This window comes from Mesitornis unicolor, unplaced genomic scaffold (assembly GCF_000695765.1).
Source record: "Mesitornis unicolor isolate BGI_N332 unplaced genomic scaffold, ASM69576v1 scaffold9841, whole genome shotgun sequence".
Lineage (NCBI taxonomy): Eukaryota > Metazoa > Chordata > Aves > Mesitornithiformes > Mesitornithidae > Mesitornis > Mesitornis unicolor.
In genome coordinates this window covers 12,788-34,750 of record NW_010163085.1, presented here as the reverse complement: position 1 = coordinate 34,750, position 21,963 = coordinate 12,788, and the positions used below count along the sequence as shown (strand labels likewise).

Here is a 21,963-nt window from a genome sequence, read left to right as displayed (position 1 = left end):
AGGGAAGGCAACTGATGTTTCTGTACAGCTGTAGCTTTGGTTAAGGCAGAGAGAAAAAGTGGTGACAGTACTATCAGAACTAGGAGAAGCAGATATTGCACAGATATGGCAACTACTCTTTCCTGAGGTATTCATAGTTTTACATTCCTGCCTTTTTCCTTGCTGCTGTTTCTCTCTGTCCTCCAAGTGATGCTTTGTTCACATTTTGCTGGCATTTTCCAGCCAATGAATCTTTTTATAAAATCTTTTTTTTCTATGGTCTTGCTGAATGGGATCCCAGAACTTTGTTTGTAAAGAAAATTGGGTAGGCAGAAGGGTATGAGCTTTCTAAGAATGAAAAGATGAGTGAATTAAAATTCCCCTGAGGCTGTAAGAGACTCTTTCGGACTATCAAGTGCCAGTGTGTGTATGAGGCAGATTCTTGAAATTCTGGAGAGAGACTGAGGTCTTATGGACTGAATCACGGATTTATTTTTTTTTTCCCCATCTCAAAATCTTTGTTCCTTCAGAAGATGTTCTGGAGGGCGGGTAAAAAATACTTGTTTCTGCTTATTTGGAAGAAAGACTTTTGGGCAAAGGTGGTGAGGAGGCTTGTAGCTTGGCTGTGTCAGCACGGTCTATGCAAGAGCCAAGGAATGAATCAGAAACTCATGGAGGAGGTGATGGGGTGAGACAGAAGTGGGGTTGAGGCAGGAGTGCATTATAGAAGAGATATTAATCTTTAATCCTCCGCTTCAGAGCATGTGATTCTTGTTACTGAGAGGTGAATGGGAAGTCACTGAGCAATTTAAACAGGCATATTTAATTTCAATGATAAAAAGAATAAACCACTTTCACTCAGCACTGTGGCTCTAAATATAACAGCTGTTCATTTCCTGCATATTGTTTCTTTAATGAGCGATCTAGGAGAGCGTGTGGGCTGCCAGAGCCATGCATGAGCAAGGTGCCAAAAACTAATTAAGGTAGAAAGTCCCAGTTATTCCAATGGACATCCTCTTGCAGATCAATTAGAGAAAGAGTCAAAAGATGAGGCACTGAAGAAAATTAATCAGATCACTAGGACAAAAAGGATTTTATAGATCTATATTTAAAAAATAATCTTTGCATACTCAGAGAAGAGACTTTCTAAATGAGGTGGCTGAGACTGCATAAAAATGTTGTATTCTTTCGTTGCCTATTCCTTGTAGTTTCAGCCCATATTTTAGTAAATCAGTAAAATGTCACTAGTAAGCCTCAGCATTAGAGAGCCTGTCAAGGATTTTTGTTTGTTTGTTTGTTTTTGTTAGTGTCAGGTAACATGAAGGAAGTTCAAACTTCCTGTATGTTTTAGAATTCTATTTATGAGTTATGCATAGCTCCTAAAACCCTCCTGTAATTCTTTGAGTGGTCCAGAAATAGCCATATCAAAGGCTTTTGAAAGTCAGTTATCGTCCCTCCTGAATTGTCACATGATGAGCAATAAATAGATCAAAAATCCCTAGGGAGCACATGAACAAATAGGAGTAAAGAGTTGGCTTTCACTGTAACAAAATGATTGTAATGTGTCACAGGCTTTCAAAGGAGGACAGATTTCTTTTAGTTTTGAAAAGTAGGTAGCAAAAGATGTAGGTGCTAAACTGGTTTAAGGATTTTTTTTTTTTTCAAGACCAGACAAAAATAGAAATTTTCACTGCTTCCTAGCTAAGCTAGGTGTCGGGCTAGCATGATTGCAGACCAAATTTAATGTTGGAAAGTGTAAAGTAATGCATGAAAAGAAAAATTCTAATAACTCTTATGTATTGCTATGTTTTACATTAACAACTTTTCCTAAAATATAATGACATATGGTAGTCACCTTAGAAAAACTTCTGCTTATTGTGAAATAGTGCCTTCAAAAGGTGGTGTAAGAAAATAGCACAGCAGCATCAGTACATCACTGTATTCTCTGTTCTCACCTGTAATACTCTGCTGGATGGTCTAAAATATGACAGGAATAGCATGTTCTGGGGATAGGCTTAAAGCTGTTAAAGACATGGAAAAGCTATCTAAAAGCGGGAGAGAATTCAGGCCTTTTTTAGGCTGACTGTGAGATGAGTAAACGAGTACTCTGTTTTTTTCTCCAATATCTGTTTCAAAAACTTCACATACCCTGTTTAAGTCAGTGTGTTATTTACTTATGCTGAAAGATAAAAATAGGATACCTAGAGAGAGGCTTCCACATAAAAGAAAAAAGTGCATACATATTATTGTAGTTACTATGCTTAAAGAGTGGATGCCTAATGAATGGAGCAAGTTGCTGTGAAATGAATGAAAGGAGCTGCCAAGGATGTAGAAGGTGAGCAGCGTGCTTTTCTAGCTGTCCTGGTTGGTTTGGAAATGCTTACCTGTGAGCCTTGGGTTACCATTAGAGAGACTGTTTCAAAGAAAGTATTTTCACTCTGTAAGGTTTACCTCCCTAATAAGGTGAGAGCATATGAAGTCCACTTCTAGGTTGGGTTTACCTGTTCTGGTTTCCTTTTCCCATTTTCCTTGGAAGAAGGGATGGTGCTGATGGAAGCAGAGCACTGTTGTGAAGCTTCATTTCAGTAAATACTGGGTTTAAACATATCTGGGGGAGGGAGGAGGACATAACAGATTCTGTCTTAAGGCAGCTGCCAAACTTGCCTCCAGTGTGGAACAGATCCTTGGCTGATTGCAGCAGAGCTACACAAAGGCAGTTCTAAGAAGAGCAATATTTTCACCATTTCTTCCTCTTTATCTTCTACCCCTCTCCCACTCTTAAAAGAAGATTGCATCCCTGGCCTACCAACAAGAGCCATAGCCATCACCACAATCTATTACTGTCCCCTTTCAAACCCAGAAGACTCTTGTCCCGTTGCAGCCTTTACACTTGTTTACCTGTGAAGCACTGGACACTGCCAATTTTTTTTCAAGTGAGGCTTCGTTTTAACTAACTAGAAATGCTGTTCTAAAAGGTAAGATGAATCTTCGTGCTTCAAGAGCAAGCTATTCCTTACATTTCAAGGAAGTGTTCTCTGTTGTGGCTGATTTATTCTGGACTATGAGGTTTCATGCACCTTTCTCTTATAGTGGTTGAAGATGGGTATTCCTAGACTACCTGTAATGAATAGGCTATTGCCTTGGTCTAATATATAGTTATTCCTCTATTTTCATTATTAACATGATTTAAGGTTGGTCTTGGAACTGATCAGAAGTGCTTGGTTTCTATACCAGAAGGATGTTGGCCTTCCTAAAACACAGCGAGAAGAATGTGCAAGTGGAATAATAACACGCAGAAGGAAACTCGGAGATTATTTTTTTCATGCAGTTGACTAAGGAGGAATGCATTGTTTTTCCTTTTCAGAAGACAGGGATTTTACCCATTGATTGAACATACATTTAGATAAAAAACTGTAAATTCTAGGCTAGCCTGGAAAATGTTTTTAACTGTTTTATGGGCCAGGTAGGATTGAAATACTGTTGTGAGAGGTATTGTAGCAACAAGCTGTAAATACTGGCCCAAAAGATTCTAAAGTCTTGAATAGACTATTTAAAAAAAAAAAAAAAGAAAAAAGAAAAAAAAAGAAAATAGGGGAACAGAGAAATGAGTAGGTCAGAACTAAATCAGGGCTGAGATCATCACAAGTTTTCTGATTCTACAAACCTGGTGCCTTCATCCTGCCTCACTACAATGTGGTTGCCTTTTAACTAGACATTAATGAATAAGAACTTTTGTATGTCAGCTGCCTTCTCAGACTGAACAGCTTCTGCAACTTCTCTGAGTCCGTGATCTTTAAAATCATCACGCTGCTAGGCTGTGTTAAAGACTCTGCTCTGTCAAGTTGGATGAAAGCAGCTAATTTTGTCTGAGCTATGACCTTTACTGTAGGCATCCATGTGTGTCTATTTTTGTGTGTGACCATAAAGCTACCTGTGGCAAAACGTGAAAGACAGCCCTTGCCAACTTAAAACTGGCTCATTTTTAAAGCGTTCTATGAAATGAAAGCATGTGTGCCTGTCCACCTCCCTGTAAAATTCAAGGTGCTTATTATGAGTAAATTAAGCCACTTAAAGAAGAGACTGGACATTTGACCTCTGTCACTCGCAAGTACGCTTAGCAGTATGATGCTACACATGAGGTGAAATTTCTGGAAGCTGAATAAAGGCTTTCTTGAAAATGTTTGTTTTCTGGATGTTGGTCATGCTTTAAATCATGAAACATAGGCATTAAATCTTCATCTGGAAAGAATTTCAAATGGGAGGCTAGAGATGCCATTTGCTGTTGGAATTCTGTCCCTACATACCTGAATTTTATAAGCTCAATGTCTAGATTGGAATGATTATGAAATTTGTCACTAAGCCTAATGCTTTTTTTTTTTTGAGGAAGTATTCCCCTGTAACATTTCCAGGAGAATATAAATATTCTCTATTTATTTATTTATTATATATATTCTCTATTCTCTAAAAATTTCTGTAGGAAACTGAATGATAAGTAAAGGATTATCTCAATAAAATATAAAAACATAACTTTAATGCTAAAAGCTCAGAGTAATCAAATGTCTTTTGAGTTCACTGAAGGGCGATGTATTGCACATTAGATGTTAATCTTGACACAATTTTGTATTGAAGATAAGCACCATGCACACAAAGCATTTCTACTTCATGCTATTTCTGTTTTTCTTAGTACTTGGTTTTGTATTTGTTTAAAACCCAGTAATAGGAATGGATCTTCTCTACGAGATAATGGGATAATAAAGAAAGCAGAGGTGCACAATCTACCATCCCAGTTATGCTGCTATTTGTTTCCAGCACGGGCTTTAGGGTTTTGCAAATGGTGTTTCAATCTCTCTCTTTAAGATGGCCAGCAAATATGCAGTTATATTAGGAGAACAGGCTTTGTTTGTTACAAGTCAGTCAGTCTGTAATGTAGGAAAAAAACCCTCCAACAAACCAACAACCAGTTCCTTCCTCAGTGCCCCACCCCTCGTCCACCCAAAGTCATCTTTTATTCTTTAGGAAACATAGCATGCAAACATTTTGATTCTTTCACCAGTATTTTACGTCTTTAGTTATAGAGAATATTTTAAAAATATTTCTGTCATAGTAATCTTTGGTATAACCAAACTCAGTGTATCTGTCAGTGGGGGCTGAAACTGAAGGTGGTCTGGCACTGAAGGTGTGAGATGCCACAGGTAAATCCTATAGCTGAAGCACACTAGCTAAAAGCATCAGCTGATACTGTTATTCTTTATGTGCATCAGCCTTTACAGAAGGATCGAAGACCATGTAGTGTGAGTTTTGTTATCCTGCCTACTTATTTCTTTTTCAGCTTTTTTTAATCCTTCTGCAGGGGAGCTTTGTATATTATTTGACTGGCTTGCACTTCAGTTTCCATGGTTGAAGAATAAATTGTCCAGTTTCTGAATGACACAGTATCAGCAGCAAGTGGCTTTATTCAGATTCTAATTAGTGTTATTTAAATTATCCTGTCTCTAAGCAAATACAAAGGTACTTCTGTGCAGCTGTATAATCTTTTAAGCACTGAATTACAGTATGATGAAGGATTCCGAGCTTTCAATTTAGATGACTTGCTGTACATATACTTAAGTTGAGTGACCCAACTTCAAATCAAAAACTCTATCAACCAAAATGTCTACAATTTTTTTCACTGAAAGAAAAATCTAAGATTCTAAACAAAATTACTTTAGGTTCAAGAATGTTTCATTCCAAGTGAGACAATATTTCAGTTCTATTTCTAGTATCTTTTTGCAGAAGGAGAGGATATGAGAGGCTAAGCTCATCGCTGTTAACAAAAATAACCATCAAAACAGAAAATCAGTCTTTCCCTTATATGTAGGCTTAAGCTAAAATGCACTGTTCTGTGGTGGTTAGGGCACTGTTCTGGTGAAGAAGATGTAGGAGAACCCTCAAGCCGAACAAGACTGCATGGTTCTCCCTTGTAGACCAGAAGGACACCGTTAATTATAGTGTATTGCTTGATTGAAGTGACCCCTCTGTTACTTTGTTTGCTTCATGAATCTTGTTTCTGCACCTAAGTAACCTCTAACTGCATCCCAAATCCATCCCAAAACCTTCACACCTACCCCCTTCAAAAAAACGCCAAGAAAACAACAGAAAAACCCTCCTCCACCCCAAATGTTTAAACTAATAATTAGTAGTTCACTCAGAATGGTCTTCTAAAGTGGTATCTCTTATAAAGCAATTCTTTTAGCAAATTGGTTACTTCCTGTAAGCTGCATGTCACTAACTGAAGTGGACTCTTAAGTACAGATTATGATGCTGGTTAAAAAGCAGGTATGTAAAACAGTTAGTTTTCCCTTACACGCCATTTAACCTGTCACACTGCTTTCCAAGTTAGGAGCTGCTTAGTATTTTGTAGATCATGTCAGTCATTCAGAATGCTACATTATCATGATTATTTGCTTCTTTTCAACTGAAACAGTGATCTTGTGTCTAGTACTAAGGGAATGGGAAGGAATAGGACTGTATCTTGATCAGCAGTCAAATTCCTTCTTCTGATACTATAAAACTGCCACCCACAGCTGATTTTTAATTGGATGGGGCTCATTACACTAAAAGATAAATTTATTCATCCAAGTCTTCATTGTGCAATAGCATATAGTTAGGGGTGTTAAGATACCCAGAAGGTATATTTTATAAGATACATGGGATCATAGTATAAACTTGCAGCTCATGCACATCTTTAAATCCAGTACCACATCTTATTTGTGTATTTTAACACTGAAACAGTGCACTTGCACATGTTGTTCACATAAATATGCTAGCAGAATTGAATTTTCCAAAATTGGAACTTTTACTTTTTATTCCGTGGATGCAAGTTTTAAAATACTTGTATCTATTTTAGTGGTTTTGTATGTGTACTCCCAAAGAGCATAACTTCAATGCAGTGCTGAATTATTTCACTAGAACTTAGACTACACTTTAGTTACAAAGCAAAGTTTTAATTACAGAGCAGTTGCATGTAGATGAGAATTAAAAACAAAAAAAATTTGGATGATCTTTGACCATTATTTTAATTTCCTTTTTCCTTATGCCATGATAGCATAAACAGCAAGTGAAGGAGTTTAGTTTGCTGAAATGGTTATTTAAACCTTAGAAATAGAGGTTAAACTTTACTGTATTTCCTCAAGATTTGTTTTATGGTAGGCATTAACATAACTGCTGCTTTCTGAAATTGATATAGTTTTAATGTTGTAACTGAAAATATGGAATATCTGCAATTGGCAAGGATGTAACTTGCTCTCCTCTGTGCTTCTATGCTGCAGTGTACTGTCTGGTTTCTCACACATCTGCTTTCCTTGGTTAGTCTCTTTCCTAATGTTACAGATCTGTTTTCTTTGCCCTGCATGTGATAAAGAAATAAAGAATTATTTTTTTCTACTTTAGATAGTACATTATTATATTCTCTTGGCATACACAGCTTTGATTTTGATTGGCTTATTTGTTTGCAAAATACCTTAATGTTATGAGAAATTTTGGGTTTGTTTTTGCTGTAGGATCTTGTTTCCAAAAGCTGCAATAGGTTCTTTCATTATTTTAATGTTGGCATTGTACTGATACTAGTGCATTATCAGTGGGTATCAATTTAAATTTGGGCAAGAATTCATGGCAGAAATGTTAAAGAAATTCCAGGAAATGTAAAAAGAGTGGAGATGAAAATATTGCCTTAAGCATCTCCATACTACAGATAGCACAATGTGTTCTGACTAGGAAAATCTGTCAGTACAAAGAGGAGTGCAAAGATGATAGCATGGATTGATATAAAATTACTGAATCAGATTCATTTAAATCAACAGGCAGAAAGCTTTAATGAATTTAAATTTTACTTTTCTTTGAACTTTTTAAAAGCAGGACCATTTAAAGCAGGCTGAGGGGCCTCTCCACTGAATTTTTAATATCTCCAAGTGTAGAGATTGTGCCGTTTCTTGGGGCAACCTGTTCCATGGCTTAACCATCCTCATGGTTTGAAAAAAATCCAACAACATAAAATGAGCAAAACCCAGCCTAATTCCTTTTTACCAATCAGATTTTCCTGTGTTCCTTCTTGCCTCTTGTCCCGCTGCTATGCATCTTCAAGAACAGTCTGGCTCACTCTCCCTTATCCTCTCATTAGACAGTTGTGGACAGTAATAAGATTTCTCCTATTTTTCTCTTTTATGGCTGATCAAATGCAGTTTTCTTAGCCTCTCCTTGTAAAATCGGGCACTTCAGCCCTCTGGTCATTTTGGTCCCTTCCACTGGACTTGTTCCTCCATTCTCAACTACCAGGACAGTTACTAAAAGCTTATGTATTGTTTAAAGTGGTACCAACTTGTGGGAGCAACGGGAGTGTGACACTGAACTTTGTGAAATGAATATACTGTGAAGAACTGACTACATGTTAGGTCATCTAGCAGCCTTTGGGAAGGTTCAACTCCCATGTCTGGTGTGGAGGCACTCCAGGGCAGCTTCTCTGACCAGTCTCTTCTAGATAGTCCATGAGGAGGAGTTAATGTTTGATATAAAATTTACTGATTTGAAGATACATGGCGCTACATAGTGCTATGTTTTGATTTAGCGGAGAGCTACAGCAATATATTGAAATTACAACACTAGTAAAATACAGCAATTGTAATATACTTTTGAATCATCATGCAAAGATGGCTTTTCAAAGCCATTGATCTGTTCAGAACTCCTGTTTGTTGTTCAGCTTTTATGCTTCATGTTGGTGCTTATATATACATATATACCTCTCCCTCTGCCTGTCTGGCTAGCTGGGGAAGACATTACACTCTACTAATTATCTCAGAGAAGGCTGTTTACACAACCTGATGACTCACTGGTACAGTCATATGTCTGAATCAAAGATTACCAGTCCCCCTTGTGTTGAGGTAAGTTCAGCTTTCTTCATGCCTCTTGCTTATTCCTTGCATTTCTTCCCCAAGTTCATCACTCTTGCCCTTCCCCTCTGAGACTTCTATTGTAGGGCTTTGGTCAGTCATGCATGCTGTATCTCCATGAGACTCTTGTAAACATGTTCCTTGTGAACTGATGGATCACGTATAACCGGTGAGGTGCCTGCCTGTACCGTCCGCTCCTTGCCTCAGAGCTCAATGTGCATATATCTTGGTCACATAAGGTAGATATGTCCAGCTGCATGAGGGTGAACAGAGTCATGATGCCATCTTGAAAAAAAGGGAGAAAAGCTACAAACAACATCAGTACCCTCAGCCCTTGACATATTCCTGGCATGTATCTGAAGGGCCAGAAGAGAGGACAGCAGCCTCAAGTACAGGCTGATGATCTAGCTGAGTTATTTTAAAAGGTTTGAATTTACTCCAGTGAAAACAGGAACCCAAGTTTAAGGCTTTAAGTGGTTGGGAGTAGAAGTGTCACTGCAGGAAGGAGAGCCAGGAGCCGATAACCAGGGAATGGCCTTCAAAGACTTTAAGGGTTAAATGATCTACTCTAGGAAATGTAACACTGGTTCCGGATCATCACCAAGACTTTGACACAAAAAAGAGAATACGTAATTTCTTACTTGCCATCTGTAATAATAATAATCTGTTCAGTTTCTTTGATTATAAAAACAACTGCTGTGATGAAGATACGCTTTCATAGAATAAGCAATTGGAGATTTTTTTTTTTCCTTCCCTCTGCATTTCTTGCTGTACAAAGCAGTATGCATATTAAAGTATTTTTGATCTTTAAGTTAGGATACCCTCTACTGGCTATTTTTGGAAATAAATCTGAGCTATAGCCTACCAGTTTGGAGTCAGCAGTGGTTAAACTTAATCTGTACTGCAGTTTTCATGTAATTGGGTTTTTATGGGTTTGAGAGGAGTTTGGGGTTTTTTTGGGGGGAGGGGAGGATTTGGTTGGTTTGTTGTTGTTGTTGTTGTTGTTGTTTTGGTTTGGTTTTTAATCCCTAGCCCCCCTACCCACATACACACATGTCCCTCCAGCTTGTGCAGAGTGAATCTGCCTGTGATTAAACTGTATTTTTAATGCAGGTTGTTATAGCTTCCCGGCTAACAGCTCTATAGGTACAAACAGAAATAGCTAGATGTTATCATAGCTCTTGTTGCCTAGTAACCAAAGCCCAATGTATAATTTCAGTGTGATAAATATAATGCACTTTGCCTCTCTTTTCCTTGTTGGTAGTGGAATATGCATAAATATATTTAGATTTAGTTATCAGACAATAAGACATTTAAAATTTATTAAAACCTGTAACTTTACAAACTCAATTAGAATTATTTTAAGAGCTGATGTAAATTTCCCATAATGAAGAGATGTTCTTGTAACATTGCTTTACTGCTCATATGCATGAGCAAGCATCTCAGAGTGGCTGTGCTTATAAATCTAAAATTATTTTCTGCATACCATTCTCAGATCTCACCTTTCCATTTTATTTAATGATTTGATGATGATTTTACATATTTTTCTACTGAATCCATTTAAGCAGTTCAGGTTGTTCTCAAAACAGTCAAGATTTGTTCTCAGAGTTATTTGCTCAGCTATACCGATAGCATGCCTAAAATTATCTAGCACTGTGTTTGAATCAGTTATGGAATTTATAAGCAGGTGTGAAATGTTTCCTTCAATTGAAAAAGTTATCTAAATAAATACTTGTATCAGATTTTTAGCCCTGATTTTTGGTATGTAATTTCATATCTTATCCTAGAATTCATTATCAAATGAATTATCCACATGCTGTTAAAAACTAGTCATACTGTAGTTCTAGTAATAGAAAATGTATTACTAATATTATCTTCACATTTTCATAAACATATGCTAAAATAAAATGAGTTCACTGTACTGTTTTAGTTTTGTCATTAGTAACCTTTAAGCTTGCTTAATTTTTTAATTATGTGACTTTACCTAACACTTGTGCCTAGTACATACAGATCTCCATTTATTTTGTTAGACTTATTTGATATTTTCAAGGATTATCTAAGGTTTAAACTAGTTTCTAGTTATTTTGCTTAGCAGCAGTGCAATCACATTTGTGTTTCCTTCATTCCACTTTCATTAAGTTGATAAGCAAAGCAAACTCTTGTTAAATATATGCTCCTTCTTTTTTGCTGTCTACATTGATAGCCAAATGTGTAAAACAGAGGCTAAAGTGGATTATTGCTTCAAATTAAAAATTAATACCTTCAGAAAGATGATTTTCAAGCAGGCTTCATATGTGGAAGGCTGGAGAGAGAGAAACAGCCATAAACAGTAGAAGCGGGACCAAAAAATGAAGTTTAAAGCAGACATTAGCTTTAGTCCTTTTATGACCCAAACTAAACCAAACTGTTAGTTTTATTCCAAGAAAAAAAAAAAGTCTAAAGAGTAAACAGTAACACTAGCTCTTTAGAAGCTAAGTAGACAGATGCTTACAGAGATGACGGCAAACATTTGCTTCTTCAGACAGTGACTGAGATTAAAACTTCTTCCAAAGAGCAATAATGTAGAAGTTTATTCCACAACTTTCACATAGTATGTGTTACACAGGTTTCTAAATTGTTTTACTCTGCTCTTCCAGCTGTCTTTATTCTTCCAGTTTTCTTCTTGTTTAACTTTCTTTAATTCTACCCAAGTAATTGTTAAAATGAAAAGCAAACGTTAACAAGAGGAGTCCTGCCATTGTTTTTGGTAGTTTTTTTGCTTGCTTATTATTGTTGCCACCCCATAGCGTATGTTTTCTCTATATGCAAGTGAACAGTTGCAAGGCTTCCATGTTAAAATCTTCCTTCTTGTCATCTGCTGAAGATGCAAGCTAACATTACTTTCACACTTGAATTTACTAAAATAGAAGTCTCATTAAAATAACTTTCAAAGGCACAGAAAATTAAAATATTATGAAGAAGAAATTGTAGGTAGCAGTATGGAATTTCACTCAAAGGCAGATATAGTTCACCTAAATCTCGTGGTTAAGTTTTACTGGGCAAATAAAATGTATGATACAGTTTTTAAAAACTTATTTTTTGCTTGCTTTGTGGAAGTTGAAGGACAAATATGTTGTTTACACCAATTCCTTACTGATATGGATTTTTAATGAGTTACAGAATGTATTGTATGCTCAGGCTTTTAAATGCCTGAATTGTCATTCTTACGAGAAGGTCATAGACTTCTTTGGAAGCTGAATTGAGTCCTTACTGGAATCAGTTGCATAAAGATGCTTATTATTGATGATTGAAAAATGGTACAATGCCCAGTGCCTGCATGCAAACAAGATTCACATATTCTATCATGGTCTATAAAACTTTGTTTTAAAGAAATATCTAATGCTGAAAGTTTGGAAATTACATGTAATTATGTAGTGTTGGAAACAGTGAGAAGGGAACTTTTGAATGAATACTGGGAAGAGTTTACAGAAAGTGTGAGAATTATAATCTATGGAATGATTTCATAGTGAACACGGTGGTAGAGATGTTGCTTGTAATTTTAAATCTTAAATGGTGTTTGCAGGAATGTAAAATCATGCTGATGTTGGGGTTTAAGTTCTTCAGTTGCATAGTGGTGAAATTTTCCTCTCTGTTTTTGAACTCTTTAATGGATTATTTTGTTTTCTTTATTAATATTGGGAATACTCTTGTATAAGCTCAGAATAGAGTTGGCTTATTAACCACCTGTTACTTCTTACAGGTACTGCTACCAGCAGCTGGTCTTTTGCAGCTGCAGGATGTGAAAAGGACTTGCTGTGAATTTTTGGAGTCCCAGCTTCATCCTATCAACTGCTTGGGAATTCGCGCTTTTGCTGACATGCATGCATGCACAGATCTCTTGAACAAGGCCAACACATATGCAGGCAAGTTATCCTTAGTATAGCATGTAGCTTGATATTTGTGTGTGTGGGTACACACACACGCACACACACACACGGGTTCCATGTCCACCTGTCCCCACCCAAAGGAAACTGAGTTTTATCTAGGATATTGCAGACGTATCTTCTGGCATATGTAACTATGTTCTGGCTGAAACATAGTTAAAATAAGCACAAATGGGCAGCATCTTCACATGGTCATCATGCAGGATGCAAGGAGTTTGTAATCCAGAAAGAAGCTAGCTTGCTGCTTAAAAGTTTGCACCATCACTCAGAGGAGGAAATCGGGAAAGAAGAATTAAAATTCTGGCAACTGGCACAAGCCATAGTCTGTAGGAAGTACATGGAGGAAGAAAGACTACAAGGGCATGGGAAGTGGGGGAAACAGGCTATCTGTAGCCCCTTTACTGGCTAAGAACCAAGAAATGTACCATGAGTAAGTACTGTGTTATTAACTTTTCTTCTGAAAATTGTACTCATCTACCCCAAGACTTGGAATTTCCTACTATAAAGTGTACCTGTAGTCTCATTCTTCTGCCTTGACACAAAGTAGATAGAGGTATATCTTCTAACACCAACAAAATTCTACGGCTCAACTAATAAAATTCTACTTTTCTTGCAAAGAGCGCTTGCTATTGGATTGTTTCTCTTTTTTTTTTTTTTCTCTGAAAGAAGTGTTCATGGAATTCTTGATTTTATTATTTAAACTACATTGCCATGGTCAAGGACTATGTTATTCATATCTGTAAGAGGACTAGCTCATGTCAGGTCTTCACATTTTTGAAAAGTAGGTTCTTATTTTTGCTTGCTGTTGTGAAAGAAAAAGCAATTCTGATTCTGTGATAAAGTAACAGTAATGTTGTATGGAGGGTAGAAGGGTGAATAATTATTCCCTTTTTCTTGATGCTGGTGAGGCCTCAGGTGGAAAAATGCTGAACCAAACTTTATGACAGATGTAAACAGGCTGAAGTGCATAAAAGGATGCCTAACATGAACATATTAAGAAAACAGACTGAACTATGACAAAGACTGTGAGAGAAGAGAGTACTTTCAGTCAAGAAACTAAAGGCTAAGAGGATGAGAAGGAATGCAATCTTCCTGTGCATAAAAATGACTGAGAGTGAGTAAGCTTAACTTGTGAGGTATTTTTAAAGCTGTTTCATATATTAAGGAAAAATCGAACTGGAAAAGTAACACAGATCATGCAAGCTGTCTGTGCAAGTTATGGACTCTCCGCTGTTAGACAGCTGTTAAAACAACCCCAAAATGGTTAGACTAACTTCTGATTTAGGCTGATCTAAACCATGTCTGTGTGCAAAACTAGATGATTTGAAGTTCTTTCTAGCTTACATTTCTATGATTCTGTGAAGGCCAAAATATTTTTTTAATTTATATTCCAAATACATTTTCTGCTGTTGAAAACTGATATACATGTAGATTCAGAGAAACTATTACTAATTTTTAACATAATGGAGTAAAACCCTTTTTGACTGCTCTTGATGCCAAGAAAGGTTGCATAATGTAGATTACTAAAAAGTAAACAAAGCATTGTGTAAACTTGTAAGTTTGTAACATAACACTGTAACCAAAACTAAGGCTTTTAATTTTTTCAGGTAGCAATGTCCTTACTGTTCTTTTGTATATAGAGCGCCTTGGGATCTTGATGTATGAGTCGAGACTGAAGACATTACACTGAATAATTACTTTTTAATGGATGCTTTTTGTAGTGAAAACCCCGCTGTTTTGTAGGGTTTAACATACTAGCCAGCAAAGTAGTATATTTTGATTAGAGCTTTGGCAGGACAAATTAGAGAGCAGGACAAATCTGTTTGGAAATTCAGAAGTCACATGTTTTCAGAGGTTGAGTGTGACCTTCAGGTATTGCCTCCTTACATGCAGCTTGCCCTGTCTGCCCAGTCACAGATATTTTCCTGTCTTTTCTGTGTCTCTTGGATGTTTCATTTTTGCTTCAGGTTTGTCAAAAACTGAATTGCTTTCCATCTAATTATCTTTCCCATCTCCCTGTCTTCCTCAGTCACTGGTGACTTCAGTGTTCTCTCAGGCCTTCAGGTTCATAAACTTGACAGCTTTTAATTGCTCTACCTTTTTCTCTTAACTACTCAGTTGCATGTTCCTCTATCTTGTTTCTTCCCTCCCTACCAAATCTGTTCTACATCATGTTTCACTTTTGCTGCAATGTAAATCTACCTATGCCATAACTACTTCTGTTTGCTAAGGTCATTTTACTACTATTGCAATATTCCTTTCCCTCTGGATCAAATTCCAACCTCTCATCCTTGGCTTTCTCAGTTCAGCAGAATTACCTTCACTTGAATCTTTTATTTCATATCTCTCTCTACTCCTTTTGTGCATGAAACTAACCTTTGCTTTCCTCTGTAACCAAATGACCTTCCATTTCTGTCAGATTTCTCCAGAAAGCACTTTCCTCATCTATGCTTCCTTTTTTTGTCATCATATTCTTGGCGTCCTGCTGGCCCGTACTGCAGGCTGCCAGCTCAACTCCTACTGTGTTTTTGCTGTATCTGTGTGGTGAATTTTGAAGCCATGCACAGTCTGTTCTTGCTGTTGAGATAAATATGCTGTGCATAGTCAGAGTATGAGCTACTTTCATTGCATTGTACTCTCTGCACTGCCTCCCTAATCCCTAGCACTCTGTGAGGCTTAGTATGAGAGCAAAAGAGAATTAAAAATGAAATATCCTGATAAGGCGGCAGAAAAAGATTCATATGATTGCATTGCTTTTCATAACTTTCCTAAAATGCACAGTGACCAATTAGCATCATTAAAAATTAGTACAGAGTTAAAACTGAAAATTTTCCTGAAATAGAGCACTAAGTGCTTCAATTCATATGTCTGGGTCCAAATAATAGGCTCTTTATTGCCTTGAGTAATTTTAGACCTTATAAAAACAAGGATTTTGATTAATGCTTTCACTTACTTTAATTCCTAGAAAATCTGTTTTCCTGTATGGACTTCTTTTTTTTTTTTTTTTACTCACTTCCCACTTACAGCATCTCCTTCAAGAACGGATGTTTCAGGAAAAAGACAGAAATGCAGCAAACTCATATGATTAGGTGCATTTCAACAGAATCCTTGCTTGGTGTCTTAAGTATGAAACCGAGATATACAGATCAGCCATACTCAGGAGTTTTTAGTCTAGTGAAATTGTATTCAAATTACTTATATATCAGTTTTTTAAAATTCAAAAGCTGTTCAGGTTGGTTTTGAAAGTATTAGCTTTTGTAATGCGTACCTTACTGGAGAAGTTCCAATTTGTATGTAACTGAATGAGTTTTTGGTAACTGTATTTGGACTATCATGCAAAAAGTTTAATTAAATCTTTTTGTTTTTAGAGTAATTTAATATAAAATCCAAAAAGCTATCATATTTTTGACCTTTTATGCAATACAAAGCAAAGCTTACATTTATTAACTAGAGTTAATGTTTACATATTTAATGTTTTAAGGAACCCATTTTTATATAGCTGTTTCTTAATTTTTACTTTCAAATCATTTTTTCCAACTCTGACTATGCCTTAGTAACTTCTAAACTATTTCAGTTCCTTCTAAGCAATCTTTGTCCAATTTAGTGGTTGAAGTTAGCATTTATAGAGATTGCTTTCTAGAAATACAAAATCTATGACTGTGGCAAGACCTTGGGTGCAATATTTGTTAAATGTGTTTGAAAGCACAGGAACTGTCCAACTTGGAACCCTTCGTTCTCAGGGTCATTTTGTTCGGGCATCCTTTGCTGTGCTCAGAGAGACTCTGCAAGCAGGATCCAGGCAAGTGAAAAGGAATAGGAAGCTATTTGTTGGTTCTTGCTGGGACTTGCAAGCTGCTAGGCTGAGCACTGAGCATTCTCAGTGCTCCTGGTACAAGTGCCCAGAGAGGAAGGATTGGCCTCCAGTTCTCCTTGGAACGGGCTGATCATCAGTGTTGCTGGATTTCTGTCTGCTGACATCCTGGTTTTCTTCTGTACACTTGTATACCTTTTCAGGTCAATATTTTCTCCTCTTGAATTTTCAAGCTTCTTACTGCCTATATCTCAGCTATCATAGCATTCTGGAGCTCTGACTCTAAAACTTTGAGACCTGACTGGACTTGGAAGCATGCATGTCTTCTGTAAACTATTCTTGTGTGCATTCATACACATGAGATTGAAAGGACATCATTAGCAGAATTGTTCTTGCGATTCTGTTCTGAGTAGCAATGTCTGTTGCTATGCTTCTGTTACTTTGGCTGCTATGAGTTTCATGGTGTTCTCAAAAGCAGTTTTTTAAGCATAAAATGGACAAGTAAATCAGATTTTAAAAAAATGATTCTGCAGTGTTTAGCTTCTGCTGGTTCTCCATCTGGCTGAGCTTGCATCTATCCCTCTATAGTGAGGCTGGGTTCCTGCTTGACCAGTGTGTTATGTTAGGCGTATGTTAGCAAAGACTTTTTGTCACAAGCTAGAAGAACCTCACAGTGTGACGTTGCGAATTGAAGCAATAAGAAATAAACTACTTCTTGCTACACATTTTTGTTTCATCTGCTTGAGAAATTGTCATTGTTCTTTTAAGTGAATGTAAGGTACAGATGTTGCCAAGCTCCCATGCTTTGCATTGCTGTAAAACAAGAGGATCTCAGTTCAGAAGGAAGCTATGTTTCTGAAAGGTTTCAGATGTTTTTTTGGCATTATCACATCAGAAAGATGCAGGTACTCCACTGTGTTGATTAAAAAAACAGTCTGTTTTGTGAAATAGAAATAGTTGACCTAAACCAGACAAAAGACACTTGTGAGACTTGAGATATTTGGTTGTGATATTTTATTCCACAAACTATTGGACATTGGATTACTGTCACAAAAAGATCTAGGAAATATGAGGGGGATTTTTCATTTTTCTAGCTGCAGCCTCTGGTACTGATAACTTCTGACCATGTTTCTCACAAGTGTTAATGTGGCTTTGGTAAGATCTCTGTTATAAGATTTCTGAAAGTGTACAAAATATTAATACCCATTTCCAGAAATCTTTTAAAGTGTCATCAGCTGCTGGAACACCTCAGAAAAATTTTAGAAAATGACTGAAGCAAATTAGTGAGGGAACAGAAATTTAGGCAGTCTTAAAGTCATACATGGAGACAAATTATGACAGCAACCACTGAAATAAAACACAAAGGAGAAGATGGGTGACAGTCTTTTATTTTTGGCCATCATGATCCTCTGAAAGGTTTTTAATCTGAGGGAACTTCAGCAGACCTTTGCTTCTGTATTTGTTTGTTCCATTTAGTAAAGGCAGTTAAGCCAGAGAAGGTCTGGCTTTAAGTAAATAAATGAGTGAAATAGTGCTTGAATTAATCTACGACTGTTTATAGCATGCAATGTCCTGTACAGATTTCAGATGTAGTCTTCCTTCCTATGTAATTGAAAAATATAAAGTTAGTGACAGTAACTTTGTGTCCAGCTAACTATGTGCCTTTCAGATAGAAGAGTAAGTCAAGCGCTTACTGTTGCTATGTGTCCGTAGAATACAGATCTCCAAACTCATGATGAAAAATACCAAAAAGTGGTAGGCTCCTATTATCTTCCTTTCCTCTCTACACTGGCATTGTTTATTGTACTTGCAAATATTTTGTTATTAGCCCCTTTCATATTGATAAGAACTTCCTTTTTGTCCTTTTAGTTTGTCCATGAAGCTATGCTAAGGGAAATGCTAAGTCTCATCCTACTGGTGCAGGGCAGACAAGGACAAATCTTTAGCTATTCAGATAGAAACCGTCTCTGTCTGTTGCAAAAATCTGAAAATCCGTTTTTTTCATGTGCAATTGGAACGGATATTTTTGAAAATGGAAGGAATTTTTTTAAGGCAGATTTTAGTTTTGATAATAAAGAAGTAGGATTCTGCTTGCCAGCTTGTTTCTATGCTGCCTGACTCTGGAGCCAGCCGGCTTCAGTGTCTGGGTAAAGTGGCAAGAAGTGGGGCAGGATTCCAATCCAAATTTGTCAAAGTTGCACACTGTGCAGAAAATTCTCATTTGGAAAAAAAAAAAGTATTCTCTCACAAAAACTTCCAGCCAGATAGTTCTATCTGTTTGCTTATCTAGGAGATGTTAATGAAGAAACAAGTATCTTAACAAATAAAAGCCAAGCTAAATTGAGATTTTGCAGGGGACAGATGCATGAAATATTTAAACATGTCATAGGTTTCATGATGTTTGTTAATATCTCCAGATTATCAAAGCTTTCAGAATGTGAGCAATTATATGGAATAATACGAATCCTAACCCAGTAGGCAAAAAGTACACACTCCCCACTACTATTTTTCTGTCATAATTATTGGAAAAAGAGAATCTAAGTGGGATTTTTGGAACTGTTACTACTGAATCATACTTCAAAATTGCTAATATCCTTCTTATAAATGGAAGCAAAAAATTTGAATTTCATAAGCATTATTTATATATATAATAAAATGTCTTCTGTCTTCAACACTTGAACAGCTTTAGATAAATTGCCATTGGCAGATCTAATTGGTGTTTTTGCATTTCCTTCTTCTTTTTTTCAGTTTCTAATTATTTTGAATAATCCATTTAGCTGTAATTTCAATTGGCTTCTGCCAAAAGGTTATCTATCAGTCTGTTAAGATGGTTTCCTTGACAGCAAGAGATCTGGTTCTTAAGAGACAAGCTATTTCCCCTTACCTGTTTTCTTCAACTAGACTAAAATTCACATAGCAGTCTACTCTCCTATTCTCTTTTTTCCTGTAATTCATTCAGTGGAGCACTTGTTTCCAGGTGTTGCTTGAGAAACTGAGTCTGTAGCTATTGACCAAGTAGGTTAATTTCTCCTTTTTTTTCATTCTTCTCTCTTCTCTTGGTTTTGTGCCTTGTTTTATGCTTTAAGCACAGAGACTGGTATCCAATAAAATCGTCTTAGTTTTGTTTGAGTACCGTCTATTTTTTTTTCACATTTTCTTACACAGTTCTCTTCCTAGCATGAGAGCAGGAGACAGCCATCCATACACTGTAATACTTTGTAAATTCTGAAATTTTACTCTTTTGATTTAGAGGCTGGATCTCTCTATGTAGAGCATGTTATAAATCTAAATCAAATTTTAAAAGCAAGGCTTTTGTATACGAGCCTGTAGAATCAACTGGCTGTTTCTAGTTTACAAAGTGTGTCCTGCTGGATGTGATCCACTGTTGGATTGGTTTTCTCAAGGGAAGATGAACAAGCTTCTGAACCTCAGATTTCTTTGAGATTTCGATGAGTGTTGCTTCCCCTTTATGTTTGCTTCGTAACTCAGCTTCGAAGTACAGTCAGACATGCTGTTTTGTGGCACTGTCAGTTGAAATTTGGAGTTTATAATAAAACTAATTTAAGCAAATTACCTTTCTCAATTTCTGTTTGCCTTATGCAAATAATAAAATTAATCAGATACTCCTTTCAATGTGTACCTCAGAAAATTCTACTCCGGCTTAAGAAACTGCATATTTGTAGTCTGAAAAGCAAACAGGCATGAAGATTTTAAGAGGGGAAGAGTAATGGTGGTATTATAAAAATCAGTAGTATTTCTCCTCATCCTTTCTCTCCCATTGCCTGAAATATAGCAGAAAATACTAAACATCCATCAGAATTAGAAGGACTTGTAGTCATGATAATTGTGTGAATGAAAAGGCTGGTAGGATGAGGGACTGAAACAGCAAGGACTGCCTACTTTAAATAGAGATGAAGGCTAAAAAGTAATATAGAATAATGAATGACTTTGACTAGACAGGTTGCGGCCTTCCTTGTCAGCATTAGAATGTGGGGATATTAATTGAAAACTGGGTCTAATGGTAAACTGGGTCTTGAATTTAGATGTAGAGATTTTTGTTCAATGAGACTGTGGGCTTATTACTATAGGAATGTACTAAAGTCAAGAATTTAGTAGGATTCAAGAGGACTGGACTGTGTCTCACTAAACTCATCGTTTAGTAAAATGTGGTTAATGTAAAATATCATCCTTCTGGCTACCATTCTCTCATCTTTCATAGTTACAGTGAGACCTTTATGGGAGAAGGTTTTTTAATCATACTTTCCATATATATTCTTGGACTTTTGTCTGAAGCAATTTGTGCTGCCCATTTCAAGTAACAGGATTCTGAACCAGATAAAGAACAAGAATTATACTGTATTAGATTTATCTTCTTGTGCTCTCTAATCTTTAGTACAGTGCAAAAAACCTGTCGTACCCTGCAAAGTTGACCTGAAAAATTTAAGCTTCTTGATCTGGAAGCATTCAGTATTTAACTTTTTTTTAAGAGCTTAAGATAGTTTGTCAAGTCTGGAGTCTTAACTATAAGAGCACTAGTGGATGACAGAAAAATGCTTTGAAAAGTTCTTTAATTTTAACATGTTTTATGATCTTTTTCTACTAATTCTGATTTTGAGTGAATTTTTAAATTCCTAGTAACAGTTGTCCTTTCCAACTTCTGTTAAGAATAGCTGAAGGGCGGAAAGTAACAAATAACTGGATGGAGTTACTTTTTAAGCAACTGAATGGCTTAAAAAGCAATTTAAAGGAAGGGAGAGGACAACTGAATAACTGAACAACTTGACAAAGATATATTGCTCTATGTTAAAAGAAAATGTTTGGTTCTACAACTAAAACATTACATTTTATTCATTTTGTTTACTTAAAGTTGTGGCATTAAAAACAACTGAGGAAAAATTACATACCTACAGATTGTAGAGCTTGTGATATGCAATATTTTTATGACCTTGGAGAACCTCTGAGACACACAGCAGGTTCCAGACTTATTTTATTTGACCTATATTAGACTGCAAAACTGCTGGTTAGTTCTAATAAATCAGCCATTGTTCATGTTGAACTGCAGGTTTAAAACATGTTTGTCAACAACATACAGAGCATGTTCTTTTTCTGCAGTCTTTTTTGCTGTCTTTGTGCATACAAAGATAGCAAAAGGCAGTTCAAGTAATTTTCAAGAATGAATACTGACATGAAGCAATGCTAAAAATGGTAAATTGCTATGATTGCTACTTTTAGTATATCATGTTTTAATATTTCAATTATTTTAAAGGATCTTTAAATATAAAAGATGTTTGTGAGATCAAGCTTTAACATACATAAAATGTTTTAAGGT

The 21,963-nt window shown here is 36.3% G+C and overlaps 1 protein-coding gene across 1 annotated transcript in view; it reads left to right on the top strand.

The window, feature by feature from the left end:
* Positions 1-21,963, top strand: part of KLHL2 (kelch-like family member 2) — a 55,684-nt gene that overhangs the window by 20,995 nt on the left and 12,726 nt on the right. Inside the window, exon 4 of the mRNA XM_010193816.1 lies at positions 12,640-12,802. Coding sequence (XP_010192118.1) covers positions 12,640-12,802 — 163 coding nt within the window. The remainder of the gene's footprint in view (positions 1-12,639; positions 12,803-21,963) is intronic.